Source organism: Arachis stenosperma, chromosome 3 (genome assembly GCF_014773155.1).
Source record: "Arachis stenosperma cultivar V10309 chromosome 3, arast.V10309.gnm1.PFL2, whole genome shotgun sequence".
Classification (NCBI taxonomy): Eukaryota; Viridiplantae; Streptophyta; class Magnoliopsida; order Fabales; family Fabaceae; genus Arachis; species Arachis stenosperma.
In genome coordinates, this window is record NC_080379.1 from 19047765 (window position 1) to 19074998 (window position 27234).

A 27234-nucleotide genomic window follows, 5' to 3' on the forward strand; every position below is an offset into this window, starting at 1 on the left:
GTTGAGAATCGATACTCTGTTAACCCTAAGTCGCAAGATGTGGCCGGGCACTTTAACACCCCGGAAATTCCCTCAATGGAATGGAATTTGATGATGATGATGATATATATATATATATATATATATATATATATATACACTTGGGGATGCACGCACGAATGGACTGTGCAGGGTTAGCTACCAAACATGTCGGTTTGAGTATATAACCGACAGATGAGACTCATCAGCCATAAAGCAGGCATACATCATATGCATTTGTCTATTTTGTTTGAGTGTGCACTATTTGGGTTTGCCTATTTGATTATCTATGCTTATTTGTTATATGCTCTACCTGCTTTAATTGCATTCTATCTATGTTTTTTTTATCTGTATTTTTTGTCTAAGCAACTGAGAGATCCCTTGTCTGGCGGAAGAATGATGAGGATAGTACTAGCCTTCCAAAGTCTGTACTCGCCGGTGTAGTTCTTGAATAATCCAGTTCGCTTGTTCTCTCAGGCCATCGATTACCAGAGCGGCGCTCGTCCATTTGTGGTTGTTGATTGCAGGTTGGTTGCGCTTGGACGACGCTGGTTATCCTCCTGTGGGTGGGGGGAACCATCGTTTCGTTGTTCGTGTGCTGGGGAGAATTTGGTAGGTCTAGTTCGTGGTGATGGTCTGAGAATCGCTCCTCGTGTTCATCCGTCATTCTGCCAAGGCTTAGCAAGTCTCCACAGACGGTGCCAATGTACAACAAGACTTCGCTAGTACATGTTGAAGGATGGATCGGGGACTCTCCGGTCTCGATGATGACGTGATCGGAACTTCTAAAGCGGCAGGGGGTAGTACCTACAAAGACACTCTGATGCTCAAGTCAGAATGGATCTAAGAGGTATATATGAGGGTTATGAGTGTGTAACATACTTAAAGGAGGCCCCTGACTCCCTTTATATAGTTTGTGTTTGTTTATTATCTTATCTTATGTTGTTGGCTAAGAGTTTGAATGTTAGTTACTGACTTCTGGTCAGTTCAGGCCGTATAGACATCTTGGGCTGGGTCATCGTTGGGCCATTTGGGGCTCCAGACACCAGGCCCGGAACAAGAATATTTTGGTAAAATGTATAAACAATTGGTTGGTATAACGTTAAAATTGGCTAATCACATGGTTACAAAAGTAATTAGTCTGACCATGCAACGCAAACCCTATTGGCTGTGTAAATAATTAGTATATCTTTTGATCAACTTGTAGATAAAGCTTAATGAAATCCAATATGTAAGTTTGTGTTATTATGGTGGGAAAAAAAGAATGCATGAATGTTTATGGTTCAGTTACATCATTTGCAGATTGTTATGCACTAAGACTTAAGACACATTGAGAAGAGGAGGTGTATGAAAGAAGCAGCTTACAAGATTTCCATGTTGAAGGCTTTGAGAATAATGGTAAAGAAACGAATCAATGTTGGCGGAGGAGAACGCTTTTTTGGTTGCTAGCTACCTGAAGCCATGGATATTATTGTTGACACTCACAATTCACAACTATTGCCTCTGCTGCATTCGAATAAAAAGCTATCGTCTCTGCTAACTTTTTGTTTTTTAAGTGGACATTGAAATTATTGAAGGAGGGGTTAAAACATATTATAATGCCTTTTACTCACATTTCTACACAATTAGTTTACAATGATTCATTAGATTATTAGACTATGATCACTTCTACTTATTCTGGTTTCTCTATCTTTGAATTTAACTGTGTGCGTCAAACAGACGCTTAATTGGATATACAAATTAAATATTACTACTTTAAAACATAAGTGCATGCTACAGTAAGATGTCCAAAACTGCCTTCACTTGAAGATGTCATATGTCTAGGTAATTGAAGATGATTATGAATTTATGATAGAAGAAAGGGAAGCAAATACTGAATTTCCTCAATTGTATTCAATATGGAATAATCTTTTACATTCGATCAAGGGTTGCTATTTATAGCAGATATTGCCATTACCAATTGTGCGCTCTGTAGACTAGTCTCCAAATCAGAAAAAGTTTATGTCCCTACATTCCCAGATCATATTCATCACTCCCTGCATCGTTGCTGCTACAGTGCAACTACAGCTGTTAAAAAGCTGCTGCACTCACCCTCACTCCAATAATCTTCAAACTTCATCTGTTATTGCTTCCAAATAGCAATTGTTCACCCTGGACATATTAGATATAATGATTTTAATATATAAACTATCTGATACTATTTAATTTACAAAATTAAGTAACCAATCTAGGTACAAAATTTTTGATTCGACAGCATTGACAATCAAATAATTTTAAACTTCCAATAGTATCTTGTCTCATAAATTGTACCATGATCAAACCTAATCCCCAATATTATCATACTTAACACCGAAGAACAATCAATACTTGTGGGTCAGGGGCAGCGATTGCTGCAACTCACGGGAGGGCAATATTAAAGATAAATTCTTCCGATAAATTTGTAAATTTACATGTAAAAAGGAAACAAAATAAAAAGAAGACTCATTTATCTCTCTAATCATTTCTTTTTAATAAAATTTCTAAGCACACGCAGCCTAATAGTGTTTCTCTTATTTTTCAGGTTCGATGTATGAAACAGTATAACAACCAACACGAATTATAGTTCAGCCTCTAATTATCATTGCCTGTAACTCGAGCATTTTAAATTAACTATAGCCTAAAGCGAACACCTTATCAATGACAGTAAATAAGGAAGCCAACCAAACATGTAATTCTCATTTATAAGCTTATGACACACTGCATATCAAGAAAATGATAATTTTTTAACCGAACATTTAGTGCTTCATTCTTTTACCATTAAGATGAGTCTCATAATAATTATCTAACAAAATGAACACCTTTATGGAAAAAACCTAAAAGACAAATATAGAATTATCTACTGGCATCTTCTTAAGGTAAAGAAAAGCAAAATAAAGACAAAATGGACCTTTCTTTCTTTTTATTTTTACAATATTGAAATAACTTTAAATAGAATTGCGCCAGAAAATATTAATCCGGTTAATCCCGTACCCATAGTCATCATCAATCTCGAATGCCCTTCTTATTTCATATACACCTCAATGAACCATATGACACTAAGTGATTGAAGATATGTACACACCTTATCCTTGCAACATACTATCAATTTCTCAAAGAGATGATTTTCACTGAAACATACATACAAGAACAAACTCAGGAATAACCATAATACTAGTAGTAAGCAACCTAAATAACAACCAACCTCTAGAATATGAGCTAACATCAACATATAAGGTAAATAACACCATACTAATATCAACGTTTGACCTTAATTTCAGATATTCAGGCATTGACAAAAATGAACCACAAAAAATGCAAAACCAACATATAAGCTATGATCAATGATGATGAAAGCAACCAAACTTCATTCATAGACATATTGTTAACCATAAATAATTTCTTAACATGAGCTTCTAAAGTAGTAATTCCCTTCACATCCCTGATCAAGTTATTAACCTTCCTATGGTGATACTGCTGCAAACAGAACCCAAAAATCTTAGTTCTATTAATTATGACCAACTATTTAAGTTCTACGTTCCAAAAATATATTAGGCACGTAAACATTGAACCAACTGCTTGGCCAATCAAATGGATTAATTACTTGATGCTTTAAAAGAAAATCATGATAAAAAATATAATTGTGCTATCACTTGCATATTACATTTTTACCAGCAACTTATGCTTGTGCTTTATCAATGATGATATCAATTTTTTTTTAAAGCATATACACAGAAAGTGCACCAAAAAAAGAACATAAGATATATCTGACTTAGGCCATCATCTATCCTACTAGATTTAAATTATATTCAACTGTAGTGATTTTTTTTGCTAAAAAAATAAAAAGAATAAGAACAATGAAGTATCACAGTGAAACAGTCCAAAACAGATTCAACCCAACCAGAGGCAACAGGCAAACTTTTCAGAGTTTCAGACCACACAAAGAGGCAATGAACAAACATACCTCCAGGATTCAAGGCGAGAGTGACAGTGTCGAAGGTGTGGTGGCAGGTCGGCAGAACGACTAAGGGGCAGCAACCTACGACGTCAAGCATAGATGGAATTAAAGAACACAGAACAGAGTGGTAAACGAACTGGGAGAGGAAGGTGGTCCAAGACAGCAATGATTGACCACAAATTAACCACCCCAAATTTCAGTGCTGGAAACAAGAAGCCTTCACAGACACACGTCACAACCCTTGTTTCTCCTTCAGATATTTTTTCCCCTATTTTTGGCGAGAATTTATTTCAGATTTGATAGTTTCAGTTTCCCCAATCCCCCCTTTTTACACAAATGCCATAAGTACAGAAAACTCATTTATCAAAGTTCTCATTTTTCTTTAAATTCCTAGCCAAACATATCTGGATAATGTTTATTTTCTTTTTTGTTTTCTATGTATAGAATACAGACTTATAGTTCAATCGTCAGGTTTGGTCTTAAAAAATAATGTAGAGTATATGAAATGTGTATGAGGTTCTGAAAATAATAAATGTAATAATGCATTATATGAAGGCCAAAGAGAATAATAAAGATGGAGAACTATGCTACCTAAGAAAGCAAACAGAAACGAAGGGGATAGAGTAGTATAAGTTTGTGTTGACAATGCAAAGATAGTGATGTAGGAATGAAGTCCCCATTTGGCTTTAGGTGTGTGTTTAAGGTCATTTGCATTTCAAAGTGGTGTATACAGAGAAAAGAGAGGACCTAGAAAGACAAGGAAGAAGACAATAGTGACATGCATAAAAAGTTAAGAGAGAAGAAAGGGCCAATTAGCATTAGATGGTATTGATGATAATGGAAGTTGCTGCTTCCATCCTCTCTGGACTGGTTCCTAATTCCTATCACTCGAATTCTTTTCCTTTCCAATATAGCTCTGCTTCATCCTTCAGATGGGAGCTTAAATATAAAATTGGCAAGCAAGCAAAGCAAAGCATGATTTCCACAGTAATCATATTAAATGCAGTGTCTTCATTTCCAAGTGCCTGCTATACATGCAATGACACACCGTCCTCTACCCCAAACTATCATCATCACAATACTCAGATTAATTTCCCCTAGAACAATTAATTTCCTCAGATTGCAAGTTGGATTAGAAAAAATTAACTCTTAAATTGAAATATCTATGTCTCTCTTTGTTTAGGATAGAATAGGTCAATTCATAACCTATGATTGTATATCTAGTAACATAATAATAATTCATGGAGCGTAAACTTAGTTCAAGTAAAGGAGCGTACAACTGTGAGGATTTACTACGTGGTTGGCAAGCGTCTTAGCCTGCTTCTGCTTTAGAACCTCGAGAACAGAAATCTTATGCAGGTGGAAGTTAAGTCTTCTCTGGGAATATGGTAGCCGATGCAGTAAAAGACTCTTCAAACTTTTCATTTACATTCTTCATCCGTTTGGGTCTCTTTGGTTTGTGGCTCACTGGTTCAGTAGTTAGGTGGTTATCATCCAATTCATAATCTATAGCCATAATGCCAGATTCACTTGGCTTTTGAGAATTCCTTGGTCTGGAAGCAGCTTTTCTCTGCAAATAAGACTCAAAGTTAATCCAATCCATAGATAACACCACAAATAAACTTGGAAATTTACTTCCTTGAATATTAGTAGACCTGAAATTTTATAAGATCAAACCAACAAAATAGTCCAGGCCCCTAGATTATTAAGTTTGCAAACAGGGATCCATGAATTTCATAAGGTAGCGGATGTACCATTGATCCAGAGTAATAGATAAAATTTGAAACTATCAAATAATTACATTTAGGTGTATTATGACAAGTATGATTTATCATGAATTCATGATGTACTTTAAAAATTTATCATTGGTTCGCTGGTGATGTGTTTAGGTTATATGTCTTCTTTTAAGAAAATTCTTATATGCTTCATGGAGGAAATCTGATATACATCCAACTCTCTATCCCTTTCTTTTCGAAAATTTGATAATCCTCGACCCAAATCGAGAGCAGAAAAATGTTTGAAACAACAGCGGCGTACAAAATAAAAGTGTAATAGCTCGCATCTCGCATTGGACTGCACAAAAATCCCCTTTTTTTCTCTCATTTTTCTTCTCACTCTCTTTATTTATTCAAAACAAATAGCCAATCACTCTATGGAGTGAGAAACTTTTGCTCCATGGAGGATGATGGAATATCTCCTCCGATAATGCCTTAACTTTTGGGTCATGATTATACAAACCTTCTCTCACTATAGCTTTTTCTCTTGAATGGAACTTTCATGAACCAAAAGAGAAAAATGCGGCAATGCTATAAGATATTCCTCAAAACAAAATTCAAGATTGAGAATTTCACAGGAGAAATGTAAGAGACTGTCAAGATATTCCTCCATTAGGAATTCAAACTCTCCTACCAGCCATGGACTCTATAGAAATAAACCCTACCATAAGAGCTAAGACTTACACTGCTCTTGTAATGTACTTTATTCTTCAGCATAAATAGATAGACATCTGACTAATGCAGTTAAGGTAGTTATTCCTTTTACTCAAATTTCTCTAGCAGAAATGAATCAAAAGCACGTAGAAGTTATTCTAACCACAAAACAATTCCCTTGGGAAAAGCATTATGAAACTTCATACATAAAAATATTTATTGTGGTGTAAACAGTTCAAATGAGATTCAAGGAAAAAAAAAAGCCAGCATGGCTTAAGGATGTAAGATAATACCTTTTTATTACTGGCATTTGATCCCTCTGGGTCCATCGGGAGATCAAAATCTGTAGTACCCTGGGCTGTAGAGTTTGTTAGATCCTCCAGAGATGCATCACCATCTTCATTTACACGGATACCCTTAGTTGGTTTCTTTTTCTTTTCCTTATCCTTTACCTAGAAGGACAAGTGAGGTCGAAATATAAACTAAAAAATTCGCATATTGTTTCAGGATCATGGATCCTATATATTCCTTATTCTTTCACACTGTCAGTGTAAGGAATATTTATCATATTGTAACAATAAATTTAATGTGACGAGAATACCACAAACCTGAATCGGGATTTCCTTTAATTTCTGTTCAAGTTGGACATCATCCAAAAGCAAAGATACGACATCCTCTGGAGCTAAAAGATCACCTCCAACAGAACCACCAGTCATGACAAGGTTCTGCACAGTACTTTTCTGACTTGCTCTAAGAAGTATCTTCTCTTCAACTGTCTCTTTACATATAAGTCGGTAAACAGTAACCTACAAGTTTCAAATTAACATAAAATCAGCTTTGAACAACAATAGTGATCCAATTTTTTTATCCCTAAAGCAAAAGAAACCTAAGTACTTAGAAACTCAAAACAAGTAAATTTTGTGTTGGTGAGAGACATGATGTTGGAGATTGATAGAGAAAGGAGATCAGGAAAGAAATTTCTATATCCAAGTAATCCAACTATACAAGGAATGAAGATCCAAAGATACCATTTGCTTGAGGTCATAACTATTTGGGCAACATGGCATCCATAGGATTATTAACAGAATAACAGATGTGTGAAGACGTTTTTTCTTTTAATGGAGAAATAGGACAAGGAGGGGGGGAGGAAGAGGGTGAGAACAAACATCTTTTGTCTGACCCAAACGATGAGCTCTATCCATTGCCTGCAGATCCAACGTTGGATTCCAGTCACTTTCATAAAATATGACTGTGTCAGCAGCTGTCAAGTTGATACCTAATCCACCAGCTCTTGTACTCAGTAAGAACACAAATACATCACTCCTGTAATAAAATCAAAAACGAACATAAAAATTCTAGATGTTTTTTAATGGAATCAGACAAAATAACAGTATGATAGTTATAACAATAAAAGACATCACCTGTCCTGGAAGTCTTTCACCATGTCTCTGCGATCCTGAATAGTAGATGACCCGTCAAGTCGAAAATACTTATATTTTCTATAGTTCATATAATCCTGCAGGAAAGATAAAACCATCAGTCAACTGTAGAACAATGTTGAGAAAGTAGATGTTCAGCATGCTACTTCAACTTTAATTAAATAGCAAAAGTTCTCAAATCAAAAATGCATTTAACTCATTTAGTTGCTTTAGCGGGAAAGTATGCAACATCCAGGTCAGACCAGGTATTCAATGAATTCAATTTGATGTGACCATTACTTTGGAGGTAAATGAACACCTTTTAATAACTGAACTGTAACCTATAGAATTATTTCAAAAGATAACCATTATCAATATATTTAACATTGAGCCAAGTTCAATGGTACCTCCAAAATATTCAGCATCTTAGTCATCTGAGCAAACAAAAGAACACGATGATTTCCTGCTCGCAAGCGTTTCAATAGTATATCAAGTGTTTGAAGCTTCCCAGAGTCCTAATTATAATAAGCATAAGAAATGTTCAATATAATAATAAAAAATTGGTCCCATTTTTTTCCTTTTAATTTTATGGGGAGGATTCACATTCAATAAACACCACACAAACAGAAAAATAATCCTTACAGTGAGCAACTTTGCTGGGTCAAAATTATGCATCGGAGGTGAACAGCCAAAAACTTCATGTGTGAACTTAAGTGCAGGGTGTGAAATAGGTAGTTCAGAATCAATCTCTTCAATTAAATGATGAGGAGAACGAACAGGCTTTCTAGGCCCAGTAGATTCAGATGTACGCGCAAATCCTACAAACAACCTCTTAACCCAAGGATCATGCAATTCTTCAATCATTTTATAGGAGAAGTTACGATCTGGGCAATGAGCAGCAATCTGTAAAGAATAACAGTGGCAGCATGATAGACAATTATCAGGAAAAAATACTTGAGAATACTTAGAAAAATATCCATATGAGAATGAGAAACTGCATATATTCATGTTAGTAGTAGGACAAGACACATATACAAAGTACATTCTAATTGAATGGGTGACCTTTTCTATCACTGGTAGTTCTCTACAGAGCTAATTGCTCCTACTCTAGGTAGTCAACACTATTTCAAACAAACATGAAAGCAACAACAGAGAAAGAACAACATACTGGTGGAGCTCTAGTTGGTGGGATATATGTGTAAGCTGCATGAAGAAGCCTTGCATTGGATAAAAGTCTATGCTGATGGGAGATGACCAAAGCCTCAAAAGGATCACAGGTGGGCCCGGTTGCAAACCTTCGTTCAAGAAACTGAGCCTCGGATCTTGATGGCAATAATAACATTCTAGTAACAGCTCTCACTGTTCCTTTTTCCAGGTAACTACATTCAGGATCACTTACTGTGGTCTCCATAAGAAAGTCTATAAATTCATCAAGGAATTTACGTTCCCATCTCATCATAGAAAACAATAGTCTCTCCAAGAAAGAACTACTGGCCAGAAATGTCACCTCTTGTGGAGACAAATCCACCAAACGAGTAAAACCAAAGTTTCCGCTATTAACAACCACACCTTCCGAGATCATAGAGCGATAAATATTTTCCGGTGTAAAAATGTTGAAATGTTTCTGAAAAGATTCTCTGCAGACACCATGACCAACAGTCGAACAGAAAGTCTCAGATCTTTGCATAATCTCTTGGTAGACAAGTTTTGGCATCTGAAAAATTTTAAAATTAAAAAAAAAATTAATAATAAAAAAAAAAACAAACATTGATCGTGAATGGACTTTCCTCAACTTAAAAGATAGTTGGGAACCTGGGATTGTACACTAGCCAAATATTCCTCGATTGAATTAACTTTTAATTGGGATGACAAGACCAAAGAAGAATTGAGCTGATGCAGTTTAAGTTTGAATTGTCAGATTATCCAAAATCCTTTGTTCATGGAGACATGAAGCCAGTGGTTTACTTTGGCTTTGAGATTAATTAAGACAGAACAAGAATGAGGGAAGGAGAAAGAGAAAATAATGAAATTCAACACTTTGGTAGTGTTTAGCTAGAGAGACAGGTTTAGAGACAGAAAAATTGTCCCAAGAAAACAGTTTCTGTACCCAACAAGTGGAAACAGCAGAGATAGGACACAGGCACACAATTTTTCCAATTATACTCTAACTCCAATAGTAGTTGGAGTCAAGGTCATCAACAACAGATCACTGACTCATTGTGTTTTCCGAAATTTCCACTACACAGTAGCACCATGGTACTGATATAGCCAGATATTTGACCTAGTTCAGAGTCTTTCCAGCAGCAACAAGCAAGGGGATCCAGATGCCATTATTTATGAATTTTGGTTTTATCCTGACCAAACACCATATTATAATCTTGATACAGTAGACAAGGTTTGAGAAATTACCTCATATGATATGGGGTTGTGACCTCCAGGATAGTATATGTCCTCCAACTCCCCAAATGGGGGAGGTGGAAGGGAATTTGGAATCTCTGCAAAATAGAAGTATGTGCTACCCTCACTCCTTTCAAACAACTCTGGATGGTTGCAAACCTATCATAATTCAACAGCAGTTATAACCATGGCCGATCTTTCTCGGGGGGATTCATTTTCAATGAAGCAAACAGCAAGCACAAAATGAATCAACAAAAACAACTTTAGTCTGCCAAAAGCAGCATGGAAATGGACACTACCTTCCTTAGTTGAATAACAATATTCATTAGATTCAGGATTTTCTTCTCGTTGAGTTGCCCACGATTACTATCGAAAAGTTCAGCAAGAGATATCTTGTTCTTAATTGCTTGATAGAAAGCCTGCTGCCGAGAACTCAGCTTGCAATGCACCATAACCTCAGTTTTCTTAGTCAGCTCAGAAACTACATCCTTTTTAACGCGCCGCAACATGAAAGGCTTCAGAATTGAGTGCTGTTATACATGTGGAGAGATATTAAGTCAAGTAGTTCAAAAAGATGCAAAATTTGCAATAGTTTAATACAAAACCAGCAAAAATAATTAGAGGTAGTAAAAAAATAGGCGACCCCACCTAGTGGGATAAAGCTTTGTTGTTGTTGTTGTTGTAGTAAAAAAAGAATAATGGAGCACAATATAATATTATAATGCATGAAATCGCAACTCCAGTTGTCACACATTCCTGAAACATGTATTTAGTTTATATTGGGATATGCATACATGATTATATGGATTTAGAGTAGTTAACAAGAGCTTTTCTGAAAACCCTAGCCAATGCATGTGCAGTGCACATATTTATACTGCAAAAAGATAAAACCCAAAGCACACCAGCTTAGCTTAAAACAACCACGCAATAAATAAAAAATGCCCACAAACATGTTAAACAAGTGTTTAGTTAAACAAGTGTTTAGTACTCTCAAAAGACAAATGCTACCAGCCTACCAGCACATTATCCAAAAGCAAAGTTGGATGAATTTTTCTCTTCATTTCACAATAAATATTACACAACAGAAGTCGAATACTACAAACCAAAAAATCTCCTGATAAACAAATCCCATATAATATTCTTAAATTGAAAATCCAAAATGATATAGTACAACAACAACAATGCCTTGTCCCATTATGTGGGATCAGCTACATGGATCGAATGACACAACTATGCTCTATCATGATTCATGTCTGAACTCAGCCCATTCTATTTGGAAAGACAGAAAGATGAACATACCAATCTGTTCAGTTGATGCTCATTCAAGGTGCCACCATGTTCTGCGTGGTTCTCAATGCTGGCATGTGATTGGTCATAGTATGTTAGACTCTAATTATACGGCTAAAAAATCAATGGAAATACAATGAAGAAAACTTACCCTTTTGAAAACCACTCATTAAACTGCTCATGGCTATCAAATAAAGTTGGCATAATGAAGTGCAGAAGAGCCCACAGCTCTGCCATATTATTCTGAATAGGTGTGCCAGTAAGAAGAAGGCGATTCCGACAATTAAAGCTAAGGAGTGTCTTCCATCTTATGCTGTTAGATTGAAGAGAATTTTAGCAGTCAAATGTATAATGATACAAGTTCAACTATACAATTTCTACATTTAAAAAGTATACACAGTTCCATTGTAAGAAAAAATGAGCTATATAAACAGTTACTCAGTTTTCTTATAAGAAACCACATGATCACGAACTGTAAGGACTAGACATATTCCATTCACTTATGATATTATGCACCTCATAAACAAAGATTACATAATACCTGGTTGAATTTTTTATTGCTTGAGCCTCATCTAAAACCATGTACTGCCATTTCACACGGCGAAAAAACTTCTCGTCTTGTACTAACAGCTGATAGCTAGTGATGACAATGTGGAATTTAGCGTCCCTGATAAACAAGAAAGAAGTATTGATGATAGCTATCACAAGGATGAGAGAATGCAAAAAGACGGAATGAACTACAAATAAAATTAAGTAAAGACAGGCAAGGGCTAAAACATTTATTATGTTTTTGACCAATGGAACAAAACTCCAAACATTAGAGCATGACTTTGTGAAGATGAACAATACCATCCCCACCAAACATTTATAAAAACATCAACTTTGCCTTACATTGGATGTTAATTTACTTTGTAACAAGGCGAAGGACCAATAATCAAACTACTAAAATTCAGTTACAAGGAAACCGTATACAGGATAAAATTTCACATTTGATTGTAAGTTTTTATTCAACGATACTCGTTCTTGAAGAAAGTTTTTGTAAAACTGACCATTGTATTGAAAGTTCATGTTATAGATCATAACTAAAATTTCACATTAATCTAACACCGTTTAAATCAACGTAATACATACTTCTTAAATGTATGTAAAATGAACTATTTGATCACATTCATTAATGTTGTCTATTTTTTACATGATCTTGTATGATATGTAGCTCCAATTCATCGGTTGGATTGATAAAATTTACATAAGAAAGTTATTCAAGGGGTAAGTTTACTAACTCTTGCATCAGTGTAAGATTCTACCTCTATTAGGTGCATTCTAGTATGCCTATGCTACAGTAGCTATGGTGAAAGGGTTGCAAAATTAAAGTAACACTTTTTATTATTTAACAATGCTTTTTAAGAAGTATTGCTAAAAAAGTGTTATCAAAATGTAAAAGAAAATGTGACTTTAGCTTTAATAACACTTGCATAACCACCATAGCCATCATAAGCATAGGCATACTAGAGTATATAAGATAATATAAGGAAGTAATTAAATGAAATTACATAAAATTTCAAAACTTATATATTGAAATTACAAAAATTGAAAAGGCAGTTTGATAGCCATAAAACATTTCCTATCAGACTTCTAGTGTGTATAATGCAGAAGACCACTTCAAGCCTAAGGAGACTTGTCAATAGTAATACCCAAATAGCAGGCACATCTTATACTTCAAAGGAAACACTACAATAACACTTCTGATTTTGTTCCTCTTTTACAAGCATCTAGAATCTTTCTTGACCCGTCATATAATGATCGATTTGCATTTTTTCACAACCAGGCATTAGAACACAAAGCCGCTATAATAGCTAATGGATTAATAGGCACTTGCCAATCCATGTTTTTATATTTTATTACAAATTAAAGATTAATTCAAATTTATAAGTTTTACAATTTCACCTTAGTTTTATTTAGAATTTAGTCAAGGTGGGTAGAGTAGTAAGTTGAAATTAGGAAGAGATGAGGAGAATTAAGCTGCGCCTGAAATGGGAGAGTAGTTTTGGTGGGTAAGGGGAGACCTTGTATCCCTTATGGAATACAGAATGGGAATCCACCCAATCCCATATCCATTATGAACATCAGTCTGGATCGAAGAAATTTCAAACTTTCAATACGGTATAGAAACACCAAAATCAGTTACTAATGTGGTAATGTCAACAACACAGATAGTAAAACTTTGGCTCAAAATCTTTGTGACTACCCAAATTTCAGTGCTGTATTTACCCAAGCCACACAACAAAGTGACTCCAAAAGGGCTTCTCTTATCTGAATTTTAACAAATATGACTCATGTATCCAGCAATAAAAAACAATTAAAGTAGATATCAGCATAAAAAGATAGCAGAACAAAGACCCCACTTGGGATATGATCAACTATGAGAACAAACCCTTTTCTTTCCTACCAGGCTACAAAATGACTTCTTTAATATATGTTTTCACTACCATCAACTCTTTTAAGGAAAATAGAATGCATGAGAAATCGAAATTACCTACGATATAGATCCTTTGGGTTAATACTTTTCCTAAGCACTGATCGCTCGGCAACACCTCCCCAATAAGGAAGTCTCTTGAGTTCAGGGCAAAAGCGCTCAAGTTCCTCATTCCAATTGTTTAAAACAGATGCAGGTGCAACAACCAGAAAAGGCCCCCATATATTTTTCTCCTGCAAGAATTAAAGCATGTTAAAATAAAGTCTAAAACATGAGCAAACAGACCACGTTCAATAGATACCTCAGCTAAATGGGCCAAAAATACCATAGCCTGAATTGTCTTTCCAAGTCCCATCTCATCAGCAAGTATGCCATTTAAACCCTGAAAGACACAAACCAAAATTGTTCAGATCGCAACCAAGAGAGAGCAAATATATTCATGTAAGTTCTCTGGGATTGCTAAAATACCTGCTCATAACAATTAACAAGCCACTGAAGACCTTTTAGCTGATATTCTTTTAGACAACCTTTAAATAATTCTGGTGTCTGAACTGTAGATGCCACAGGCATAGTTGAGCTGCAAAACAACGAGAAAAACTATTTTAACAAAAATAAACAACAGTCTAACACCCCCATAATACCATATAGACAAAAGTTAACCCAGTAATATGCAAATATATATTTATACATATCCTCATGGTGTACATTTATACATACATGTGACAAAAGCTAAGGAAAGAGGGAGAACTCACGGAGTTTGCAAATCAATGTCACTCGCTCCTGCTACCTCCTGTGAAAGTGGATCAGCTTCACCAGCCTGGCGCAGCCTCAGGCATTCACTGTCGAAAGCACTTGTCAACTTTCTTTGTTTGGAGACAGCTTCTTGAGCAGCCTTCAGAGCTTCCTTCTTCAATTCAGCCTCTTCAGGATCATCCTCAATCGGGCCAGCATCTGAAGAGTCAAAAAGTGCATCTTGATCATCTGCTTTTTCATCTTCCATTGGTAAAGCCTCTGAAGATAATAAGCTTGATTTGTTCTGCATGAAGTGACTGTAGAGCTCAGTTTGTTGTATGAGAAAATTAAGCCTTTGCTGTTGCCTCTTAGCTTCTCGAAGCTCCTGTTCACGCCTCAATGCTTCAGCAGCTTCTTTTTCCTCTCTTTTTCTCAATTCAATCTACAAGGAATGGCATTAAAAATCATATCACACTAGTGTAATGTATGAATTTATGCTAGCAAGATAATTTTCACTATCCAAAGAAAATCAAAGCCCACACCAAAAGAAATTCAAGTCTACCAAGAAAACCACCCAGTTACTCTCAAACAATATAAGATGCAGTACATCTAATAAACGGAGCACAACTCTTCTCATCAGGGTCCCAAAAGCCAGCTATTGAATAACTTCTGCAACATAATTTAAACTTATGATTTTAATATGAGCAAAAATACTAGGTGCCAAAATGGGTTCAGCCAATGAAAAATTGAATTCCTGAAGTGAAAGCTTTTCTCTTTTTGCACGATCTGCATTTTTTCAGTTGTCAATGAAGATTTCAGTTTGGACGAATGCAAGAACGAGAGCTCTATGAACTGTGAAGAATGAAGATTACAACAGATGAAGAGCGGATGAAGTTGTATCTAGTGCAGATGGAGTGATAAGTACGGGAATGGTTGTGGGACAAAGCGAGAGGGCAATTGAGGCCATATGAGAAATTTTCCTTTTCTTATAAAAAAATAAAATTAAAGAAAAAATCTTCTATGTTCAAAAGTCATGTACAGAAGACATGATCTGAACAAAGCTTACTATGTAAAATTTTAAGGGAGGCCACTCTTTTTAATTTAAATAAATTATGGGAGATAAGTGTCAACCAAAAATCTGGAGGGGGCAAATGTTATATAGATTATCTTTAAGAGAAATTGATGTAAATTTGAAACTTCCCAAGCATTAAACCTAAATCAATTTATGCCATAAAATATAATGTAATCATATGAATTGTTTAAATTAATGCCAGACTCTAACTTATAATGATAGGAACACACAGGGTTCTCCCTTTTATTGGGACCTGCAATGTTTGTGTTTCCATTACAGAAAACAATCCTCTAAAATGAGAAAAACGAGAACCCAATCACTATTTAATTCACAACTTCCATCATATATGATCCCCACCACCATGATTCAAGGGTAATTAGAAACTCTCCTTGATAATGCTTCTTTGTCTTCATACCCAGCAAAAGGTTCTCTTGATTCATATGGTATATTTATTTTTAAATCCTATTTCCAGTTCCCAACTCATTCCTCAAATACAACCTCTTTCCACTTAGATAAACCCATTTGGAAGTCATAGCTCCCTCTAAAGTCAAATCCTTTATATGGAAGGTTGTGCTCAACAAAATTAATACCAAAGACATAATACAAGTTCAACGGCCACAGTTGTGTATCAAAAATTAAGAACTAACTCCACATCTGTTTTTGCAATGTATGGAATAATCATCTTAGGCGAGTGTTGGGGGTGAGGTAAAAAACCTCAGATCAGTTTCTCTTGACTAAGTTTGTTGACTTGGGGAGGTAACATATTTTCAAACAAGCAAATTTTATGAAATAGGATTAAACATTTGGCATCTATTTGGTGCAAGGCTCGTGATTCTCTCACACATCAGCAACTCACATATGGGACCAGGCAAGGCCATCAAAATTGCTGACCCTCATTGTACAAGACCCAAGAAGTGAGCTCACAGTTGCCCAATCCATTACCCACAATGGATGAACCTATTTGACACCACTTGAATACTATAAAAATCAAGAATAAATGCATACAGAATCAAGTCAGCGAATTTAAAATTTCAAATACAAAATAAAAATTACCATCTCCTTATCAGCTCGTTTCCAGAAAAACAACATGTCTCTAGCTAGTTTGCGGGTGCGAATGCTGGCACCCCGAGTCCATCTAAGTGATCTACTAACTTTCATTCTAACCTGAAAAAAAAAATCAATTTCAGTCATTTTGCAGAAAAATGAAATCACAAGCTTTGTATTAGAACTACAGACAACAAATATCAATGTAGAACAATACAAAGAGAGCACAAATGTGTAAAGTACATGCCTCTCTTTGACAATTCTCTGAGAACCTCTTGGCATCCATTAGTTGCTTTCGATGAAAAATTGTGAAATTCCTATGATGTTTTGGAACGTCTCTTCTGACAATGTTTACCCAAATCTTACCAATTCTGTCCTTTTCCTCCTTCTCAATCAAAGCAGGATCTTTTTTCACCTTTTGCTTCTTAGGTAGGCTTCGCTCAATTATCTAAAGCAGTTAAATGTCAGAACTAAAGTAAAGGAAAGAGGAAGAAAATACAGAAAAATAAGGAGAGGAAAAAATTATAGGCCCAACTGATACATACCTCATAAGTATCACCTTTTTCCAAAACCTTAACATAATAAACCTGCAATACACCACCCTCAGACAAAATAGATCGCTTTATGTTTCCAGCTGCCCCCTCTGGGATGAAGGAATTTAAACCGACATTGGACACTTTCAGACTGAACTTATGAGGTGAATTAGAAGCGGACATGGCCTTCAAGCGTGCCTGAAGTGAGTCATATTGGGACATAGGCTCCCCCATGCCTCCTCGGTTTGTAGTCATGAACCTTTTATCAGTAGCCACCATAGCAGCCAAGGACCCCAAATCCAAGGTACCCTTTAAGTAAAATTCATCTACATGGATATCTGAGAAGTTTGGCAGGTTCAGCATTGAAGCTAGCTTATCATATTTTGGAGGAATCTTATAAGAGATACCATCAGCAATGTCCAAAGAAGCAGGTTCATACATAGTCCTGCAACAAGTCAACAAAAGCTGAGCTGACTTTCAATAGAATAATGATTTACCATCCAAAAGCCATGGCAGAATAAAAGCAATAAAATAGTAAGGCAAACCTATCAGAGGCATATCGCTGCAGGAAATTAGCATCATGGTAGTTTCCTGGTTTCTGAGAATTGGAATCATATAGCCATTCAGATGCAATCTCTGCAGCATGCAGTCCTCCATAGTGATCATTCCCAGACTTTCGAGCTTTTGAGCCACTGCTACTTTGGACAGGTGGAACAGCAACCTGATTTTGGGCATGAGTAGATGAGGTGTCCTTGAACCTCCTCTTGTATTTCTGGACATGCTCTCCAAGCATCGATCTATATCGCTCCTCTGTGATACATGTTCCATAAAACCGACTCCTTTCTTCCTCGTCACTGTTTTGAGACCATGCTCTCTTCAACAAATTTACCTCCCTTCCGTTCGCATTCACATTCCCATTACTGTGACTTGCCATTGCCCCACCACCTGATCATGGAACCCACCCAAAGATACACGTCATTATTGTCATTGTTTATTCTATCATACAAGTTAAACCTCTTGACCCAAGAACAAATTAGTAACCATACTATCTTTAATCTTCACAAAATTACAAAAGAACCATAAATTTCACAAGCATAAAATCCAAATAGACAATAACTCATCAATCCATAATAAAACATGAACCATAACAAAAACACACAAAAAGCGTAATGCCTACCTCGGCTATCTCTGCTCTCATCGTCCTGACTACTATTCCCGTAATAACCAAAATCATCATCTCGTTGTGGAAGTTGAAAGTTCATCAAAGGCTACAAAAACAACGCGATCAGAATAACATTAAATTCGTCGATTTTTTTTCGTTTGGAGGCTTCCAAAGCAAAACATAACCAACGAAACAACAAAAATAAAGGAATTGACGAACACGTTAAAACTAAAAGACAACGTGCAGAATCCCTATTCATACATAAAACAATGGCGGGAAATACAGTAATCACAAAAACTGGAAAACGGGGAAGAACCAATGCGGAGAACCTCGAGATTGAAGAGATTGGAATAGGAGAGCGAGTCCTTGGGATTGTTTCTGTGATCCATATGATATAAAGCGACCACAATGCGAGCGTAGCGACAAGTGCAGAAACCCTAATTTTTTCAAAAAGTACGGGGGAAGAAGAGTTTTTGGAGAGAGAAGAAGAAGCGTTAGACCTAAGAGGAGTGAAGAGAAAGGGATGAAGGGAATGGAAGGGAAAGGGTGCGTAGGATAAGTTGGACTGCGAGGGGAAAGAGAAAGATGGTGGACACAGAGGGTGTGTGGAGCACGGGAGTGTGCTAAAGTGCGCTGTGTAGGTGCCATTCTTTTGTTAACGTGCGCTACCCGAGTATTCCGTTCGCGCTTTTTTTTTTTTTTTAGTTTCTCAGTTGAAACATAGGATCACAAATTCACAACTAAGAGGAATTTGCCGTATGTTTTGAGATTTGGAGATGGCGCATAAATGAGCTGCTAGGGAGAAAGTGGGAAAGGATGCAAATATGCAATGTTTTTTATAAATTTCTTTAGATAGAAGTGTCTAAATGTCCATGACTGCCAATAGTCCCCTACACGTACAAATTTTTTTGACAAATAAGTTCATACAAATTAATTTTAATCAAACAAAATTTATTTATATAACGTATGTATAAAATTATATTGTTCTTTTTCTAACATTTGTATCCTGCATTTCTCCTCTTTCTTCTCATCTTTTTTTTATATTTTTTTATTTTTCTTTGCATTTTTTGCGTATTTTATCCTTTTTATTGTTCTTTTTTTACTATTATTGTTGCTGCTGTTCTTCTTTTTATCAGTATAAATACATCGAAAATTCTTAACTATACACATAAATATCTTAGTTTTACACCAAAAATTTGTTACAAATACATAAATATATTTTTTTAATACTGCATTTTTTCTTCTTCTTCTTTTTCTTATTTCTTTCTTTCTTTTAGTTGAATGAATGTAAGTGCATCATTTTCCAATTAATTTTGCAGCATTATGTATTTCTTCTTTTTTTTGTTTGATTTTTTTGTTTTTATTTTTGTTAAGAGAGTAAAATAAGAAGAAACTTAAGAAGGTAAAACAAAAACGAAAAGATGAATAAAAAAAGAAGAAGATGGTGATGATAATGATTAAGGAGGAGGATGAGAAATTTTGAATTATGAAAGAATTTATTAGAACAAATGCACCAAAAATTCTTAACGATACACATAAACACCAAAATGTTTTCTTTAATACTACATTTTTTCCTTCTTTTTTCGTTATTTCTTTCTTTCTTTTAGTTGAATGAATGTAGGTTCATCCTCTTCTAAGTAATTTTGCAGCATTATGTGTTTCTTCTTTTTTGTTTGATTTTTTGTTTTTATTCTTATTAAAAGAGTAAAACAAGAAGAAACTTGAGAAAATTTTGGATCAAGCAACGTCATCAATATAGTAAAAATTCTATGATAACGATAACAATAACGACGATAATGATAGCGACGATAGTATAAGAAGAAGACGACGATTATTATAACGATGATGATCATGATGATGATGATTATGGAGGAGAAAAAAGTCCAATAAAAAAGAAGGAGGAAGAGGAGGAGGAGGAGGAGGAGAAAGTGATGGTGTTGGTGACGATGATAACTTAAGAAAAAAATAATGAAAAAGAATGAGAAGAAGAAGAAGAAGTGATAAACCTCAATTTATTCAATGAAATAGTATGGTTTTGTGAATTTCTTCTAATTTGTGCTTAAGAGTGAAAACATGCTTTTTAGGCCTTTAAATTGCTCATTTTAATTCACTTTAATTCCATTCGATACCTTGATATGTTTGTTAAGTGGTTTCAGGATTATAAATGCAAGGATTGGGTGGAAGAAATGAAAAGAAAAACATGCAAAATGAAAGATTCATGAAGAAATGAGAATTTGGTGGATTCATGACCACGCGCACGCTAAAAAATAAGCAGGTTGGATTGAGTTTTTAAACTTGTTTAATATGTATCGTTGCTAAAAAAATGAATGAAATGTTGCATTTTCGCACAAGAGGCCTAAAAAACAAAACAAAATTATTTTCTATTTACATAATAGCTGCGGAAAATATATCAAAAAATAAATCCCATTTTCAATTGCTTGACTTACGAAGTGAAAGAGTAATCTATTTTATTATATAAAAATCGGATGTCTGCATTTAATGATAGAGCTGACGTGGCATGCTCCGGAGAGTGTTTTCCAAATTAATTATTTTAATTCATTCAATACAATTTATTGCAATGACTTAATTATTTCACCTAATTGATTTGATTAAATATTTAAATATTAATATAATTTATTATAATTTATATTACTTAATTAATTACACTACATTAATTGTAATTCGTTATATTAGTGAATTAGTTTTTTTCTTTATGAAGTCTAAAATAAAATAAATAACTTATTGTTTATTCTAATTAAATTTATTAAATTTAATTATATATTATATATGAATTAATGTTAATTTATAAATTATTTTATATTATAATATTCAATCAAATAAATTGTAAATTACTTTAAATTATATACGCACGGAAAAATGGATTTAAATATGATTTATATAATATAGATAGTATTTAATTAAGAACAGTGTATTTTTAAGTGTTTTGATATGACTTAATTATACCAGCTAATTGATTTTATTAGATATTTAAATATCAATGTAATTTATTATAGTATATAATACTTGATTAATTTTACTACATTAATTGTTATTCTTTATATTAGTTAATTAGTTTATTTATTTATAAAGTCTGAAATAAAATAAATAATTTGTTGTTTATTCTAATTAAATTTATTAAATTTAATTATATTATATATAAATTAAAGATAATTTATAAATGACCTTATTTTCTTAGCCTTTTATATTTCGTAGATTGTTAAGTTTTAAGTTTTATATTTCCGTAAGCAAAAGTAATATAAGGTAAAACTTTCTTCATTTTAAACGTAATTATTCTATGTATTATAAACTAATATCATTAGATTTGATTTATTAAAAATATAAAATAATTTTATATAACAAATTATTAATTAAACTCATTCTAAAATGTAAGCAAAATAAATTAATTTCCTAGGCGACCCAATATAGATCCATGATTTATACAATAATCAAACAAAGCATAGAATTTGTGAATTGTGATAAAAAGGGAATAAAAAAGTAGGGCTCACACCATGTTGGTTTGCTTGCCTCCATTGCATCTTAACAAAACATGGGCCTACGGAGATTAATCCCGATTTCAAGTTAGGCAGATAGAAAACATATCTGGATTTCATACAATTAATTTCAACCCGCACCCAAAGTCCTCTTTTAATCTTTTTGGGTCTTCTCTCTCCTAGCAAGCAAGCATATACGCCAGCAATGGAGAACGGCGTATATACTTTTAAATTTTTGTTTTTAAATTTTAGAATGTGATACTACATGTCGTGGAAGCAAAATTATAAGTATTGTATTTTGTGTTTTAATACTTTTGATCATGTGGAATTACAAGTGAAATTATAGAAAACAGTAATAACAATTCTGACAAATGGCTGGCATTCTAGAAATTAAAATTTGAAGTAATAAAAAATATCATTATATACACGTGAATAAATTGTATCACCAGTTTTTTTATTGTAAATTCTATGTTACTCAACAATTAATTAATCAATATATAATTTCAAGCTATATTTTTGTTATTATATAATATTTTTTATTATTTTATATTTGCAATAAATATTTTTTATATAGCTTATTGCTAAAATAAAAAATTTTACTAATTAATTAGATTTACAGTAGATTATAGTTGTTTTTTTAAATCTAATGACACTTTTGGTTACTTTTTATTCGATAATTTTTCTGTCATGTATAATTATACAACTCATTTAAGCAATAATTATTGTACATAGGTACCAATATTTTACAGAACATTATGTATGGTACCAGACTCTTGATAAATCCAGATGTTCCTGAGGCTGTGATGCTTCGAAAAAAGTATTGTACAAATATTGTGAATTATTTATGGTTGTGCATATTGACTGTATTTTTATGGTGTTGTGATTGATAAGTAGCGTGTACTATAGAGAGATCTCGCAGTACCTGTCTGTGTTTTCTGGCAAACCGGCGTATGTTAATGAAGATGAAGTTTTATATTCCACTGAGAGGAAGACAATAAAGGAGTTACGTGCGGCTGCGGATGTGAGTGCCTTATAGAAAACTACTTTTTTATGTTTGGTTCATTATTTGTTTTTTTGACTTTCAAAATGTTCCTATGTAGGTTGGATTCTATGTTATTCTGGCCACTGTTCTTGATGTTGAACATGTTCTAAGTTGGTGGTATATATAAATCTTGTATTTGCAGTGTGAAGGCAGAAGCTAATGTGGATACATACTTCTGCGATGGCTGTAATAAGGACGTGAATAATGTTTTTAATAGGTACGACTCTAATTGGACTTATTTGTGCAATCTTTTCATAAAAAAGCAAGATAGTTATGTAATTGATTATGTCTCTTTTTAATTTATTTAGCAATATCTAGCTTAATACCAACAATTAGTAGACAATAAGAGAACAATTTATTAAAAACAAAAACTCCTTTAATTGATGGAAATATTGTCTATCCATAAAAAAAATTGTCAAAATGAGATAGAGTGCATAGAAAAAATTCATATACCTACAACAATTTTATACCAAAGTCTCCTCTGCTAGACTAAAATCTAGAAAACTGATAAGCCTAAAAAAATTATGTTTGAGCATTTAAATTGTGTTAAATATAATTTTTATGATTTTATTGTAACTAAAGGGTGACAGGCCAAGTGTTAGTTGATGTTTTTGAATAAAAAAAAAAGTAGGTATAAGTTGAATTTGTTGGTTTTAGATGATACTGCTATAATAACTTTTGTTGTATTCGATAAGGAGACTGCAGCTCTATTCGGATGAACCTGTACTGAGATGGTGAAAAAGTTGAATGTATGTGGTTTCTGCTGTTGAAACCATTTGAATGGTTGTGATGATTCAATGTCGGAAGTGAATATAGAAGATAATTTTATACCATTCTCAGAAACTTTAGACGGTATGTAAAAATTTTATCTGTATGTTTATTTGCATCTTTGTGTACATCATGGATTAAATTGTATCGGTATGACAACTGAGTATCTAAAGAGAGTTCATTCAGGAAATGTGTGGGATATAGAAAATCCTATTTATCAATGTCAACACTGTAAAGCATGGATGTGGTCTGAAGAAAGGCTTGCTAAATTCAAATAGTCGCCCCAACCAAAGTTTTTATTATGTTGTATGGAAGGAAAGATCGAGCTTCCTCTACTTTTTGTGCCTCCTGATGAGCTCATTTAGCTTCATACTAGACTAGATCAAAGAAGTATTCATTTCCTAAAAAATATAAGGGCATTTAATTCAATGTTTTGTTTTACATCAATGGCCGGAAAAATTGACCGTGGGGTGAATAATGGGATTGCTCCTCCAATTTTTAAGCCTTGGGTCAAAACTACCATAGCATTGGTAGCTTACTTCCTCCGAATAGTCTGCGACCAACATTTGCCTAGCTATATATCTATGAACAGAAAATAAGATTGATAATCGGATAGGCACACTTCGGTAATTTTCATGCAACCAATCAAACATTTTAGTTATTTTTTATATGTGAGAGAAAATAACATAAAATTTATTTTTATTTTTTGCAGTTCCAATGAAGCTATAAATGAGCGGGATAAGAAAATTGTGGTAATATTAAGAAACATGCTAGAAAAATATAATAGTTTGGCAAAGAGTTTTCGCTATGCGAGAGATAGGTACCAACAGGAAAATTGCACAAACATAAAGTTTAAGTTGATTAATAAAAGGACTACAGATGACAGGACATACAACTTGTCATCTGCATCTAAAGTGGCTGCATTGATTATTAGCGATGTCGAACAACTAAGCAAAGATAGAGATATTATTATAAAGAGTCAAACTAGAAAGCTCCAACAGATTGATTTTTTTCACCCATCTTATTTAGCCTTGCAATATCCATTGTTGTTTCCATATGGGGATGATGGATTTCGTTTGGGTATTGCAACATCAGATTCGGCCTACAAAGAAAAACAAAACAATCACTTTGCGATAATTCTTTGCTTTTCAACTACGTACAGAAAAGGATGGGTGAATCTCCGTTAATTCTAAGATCAAAGAGATTATTCCAACAGTTTCTGGTAGATGTCTACATAATGGTAAAATCAGAGAGGTTAAAATTCTTTAGGTGTAAACAACCATAGTTGAGGGTTGACAAATACAAATGTCTGCATGAAAGTCTTATAAACAGGAATGTAGATGCTACAAGGCTTGGCAAAAGAATCATTCTTCTCGGTACTTTTATCGGTGGACCTAAGTACATGATGAATAATTGTAAAGATGCATTTGTAATTTGCAGATATGCAGGATATCCTAACTATTTTATCACTATGACCTGTAACCCTGAATAAGATGAGATAAAAAGAGAAGTGACTCCCATTGGATTAAAGGTAGAAGATCGCCCTGATATATTGTGTCGAGTTTTCAAGATCAAACTTGATGGTTTGATTGATGACCTAAAAGAGGAACAAATCTTTGAAAAATTTTTGGAATGTAAGTCTGTGTTTATACAACACCTTATTAAAATCTTATGCTGTAATGTTTTGCTCATTTGTCTTTTCAAGTTACATATGTTTGCACTATAGAGTTTCAAAAGAGAGGGCTTCCGCATGCACATATCCTTTTATTCATGAATAACGAGTTCAAGCCACAAACACCAGATGACATAGATAAACATATAACAGTTGAGATTCCTGGTTAAAATGAAATGCCAAATCTACATGGAACTATTTAAAATTACATGGTACATGGTCCATGTGGTCTGTACAATAAGAATTCACCTTGCATGAAGAATGGATCATGTTCAAAGTTTTATCTCAAAGATTTTGGACAACAAACACTCATTGATGAAGCCGGATTTTCCAAATATAGGCATACTGATAACGGTCGAACAGTGAAGAAAATGGAATGTGTACTAGACAATAAGTTCATTGTTCCTTATAATCCAGAATTGTTACTCAAGTTCGGGTGCCACATAAATGTGGAATACACATGCCAAACAAGTTTTATTAAGTATTTGTTTAAGTATGTACACAAGGACAATGACTGTGTAACAACTACCCTATACAACACTGGTGATTCGTCAGAAGCCACACAAGTTGTTGACGAAATTAGGAATTACTACGATTGTAGGTACATTTCAACATGTGAGGCAGTCTGGTTTATTTGGATATGAAATCTAAGAGAAAGAACCATTTGTGATTAGACTTCTATTCCATTTGGAGGATGAGTAACATGTGGTTCAATTCAACTAGGTATCCTTTAAAAATGGTACAATATTCAGCCTTTTATTACAATAATTTAAAAAAATTAAAACAAATACATCTAAAAATTATGAATAAATTTAGTGTCTTTTTAAAATTAAATACACATTCAAAATACAAACTAAATAAAACTAAAATTTAAAATTTAAATTTTAAATTTCTATTCCAAATTTAATACATATCTAAAAATTAAATTATTCAAAATTAAAAATTTTGATTTTAAAATTCTTAAATAAATCTTAAACTATCTAATTATTAACTAAATCCGTACAAAACATTCAAAAAAGCAGAGAAGTCACGTTTGCCCCACATCAAAAATCCCCAGCCGCACATCGAAAGACGAAAATCCAGAAAAGTCATCCTCCGCCGCCGTTCTTCCGCACCACCTTCTTCTTCCGCGCTCATCTTCGACGTTGCCTTCCTCCTTCTCGGCGCTCAGTCACAATGCCGCATTCCCCTTTGTCAACACTCATCTTCGTCGTCGCCTTCCTCCTTCTCGATCACCGTTGATCTGCATCAACATTGCGGTTTGTCCATGCCGAAAACTTACCTAAGGTTTGGATGGGTCTATGACACGATTGCTTTTTTTATTATTCAGTATAAATTTTTTATTTTTTATTTGAAATCGAAAATCGAATAAAATGGCCTGAAGAGATTTTCATATATATTGCAATGTTAAATTATTTTTGCATGTGTGATTTCTATATTTTTGAAGTGTTTCAAAAATATTTTTTGTGTAACTTCATAATTTTATATGTGTTACAATTATTTTTTAATGTTTAAATTTAAATTTTAGATTTATGATTTTGGATGTGTTTTAAAAATATTTTCTGTATAACTTCATAATTTTAGATGTGTTACAATTATTTTTTAATGTTTAAATTTAAATTTTAGATTTATGATTTTGGATGTGTTTCAAAAATATTTTTTGTATAACTTAATAATTTTAGATGTGTTACAATTAAAAAAAACTATAATTGAAAATATTTTA

General features: G+C 33.8%; 1 protein-coding gene across 9 annotated transcripts; it reads right to left on the reverse strand.

Annotated features, from left to right (window-relative positions):
- Nucleotides 1-1763: 1763 nt before the first annotated feature.
- LOC130968252 (chromatin-remodeling ATPase INO80) lies at nucleotides 1764-19221 on the reverse strand. Of its 9 annotated transcripts, none has more exons than XR_009081566.1 (26): nucleotides 18868-19218; nucleotides 18554-18644; nucleotides 17922-18321; nucleotides 17389-17821; nucleotides 17091-17291; nucleotides 16853-16963; nucleotides 14748-15169; nucleotides 14464-14572; nucleotides 14297-14377; nucleotides 14056-14228; nucleotides 12064-12189; nucleotides 11674-11835; nucleotides 11535-11592; nucleotides 10535-10765; nucleotides 10248-10394; nucleotides 9007-9552; nucleotides 8481-8741; nucleotides 8246-8353; nucleotides 7842-7936; nucleotides 7587-7743; nucleotides 7029-7226; nucleotides 6714-6872; nucleotides 5269-5561; nucleotides 3998-4259; nucleotides 3119-3164; nucleotides 1764-2169 (listed from the first exon to the last, which is right to left on the reverse strand). XR_009081566.1 is itself a non-coding variant. In XM_057893428.1 (23 exons), the coding sequence occupies exons 1-23, from the start codon at nucleotides 18925-18927 to the stop codon at nucleotides 5358-5360; spliced, it is 4533 nt and encodes a 1510-aa protein (XP_057749411.1). In that variant the 5' UTR covers nucleotides 18928-19218; the 3' UTR covers nucleotides 4275-5357. The 9 variants fall into 9 exon arrangements, 1 of the variants encoding a protein (XP_057749411.1); XR_009081565.1 differs by having other exon boundaries at nucleotides 1765-2169; nucleotides 3998-4072; XR_009081564.1 differs by having other exon boundaries at nucleotides 1765-2169; nucleotides 3028-3164; nucleotides 3998-4072.
- Nucleotides 19222-27234: the final 8013 nt, after the last annotated feature.

Coding starts and splice junctions, on each gene's coding strand:
- LOC130968252 (XM_057893428.1), bottom strand. CDS start 18,927: ATGGATCACAGAAACAATCCCAAGGACTCGCTCTCCTATTCCAATCTC. Junction 16,964..17,090: donor CAGAGAATTGTCAAAGAGAG/GCATGTACTTTA, acceptor TTTTTTTTTCAG/GTTAGAATGAAAGTTAGTAG. Junction 14,378..14,463: donor TTGTTAATTGTTATGAGCAG/GTATTTTAGCAA, acceptor TGTGTCTTTCAG/GGTTTAAATGGCATACTTGC.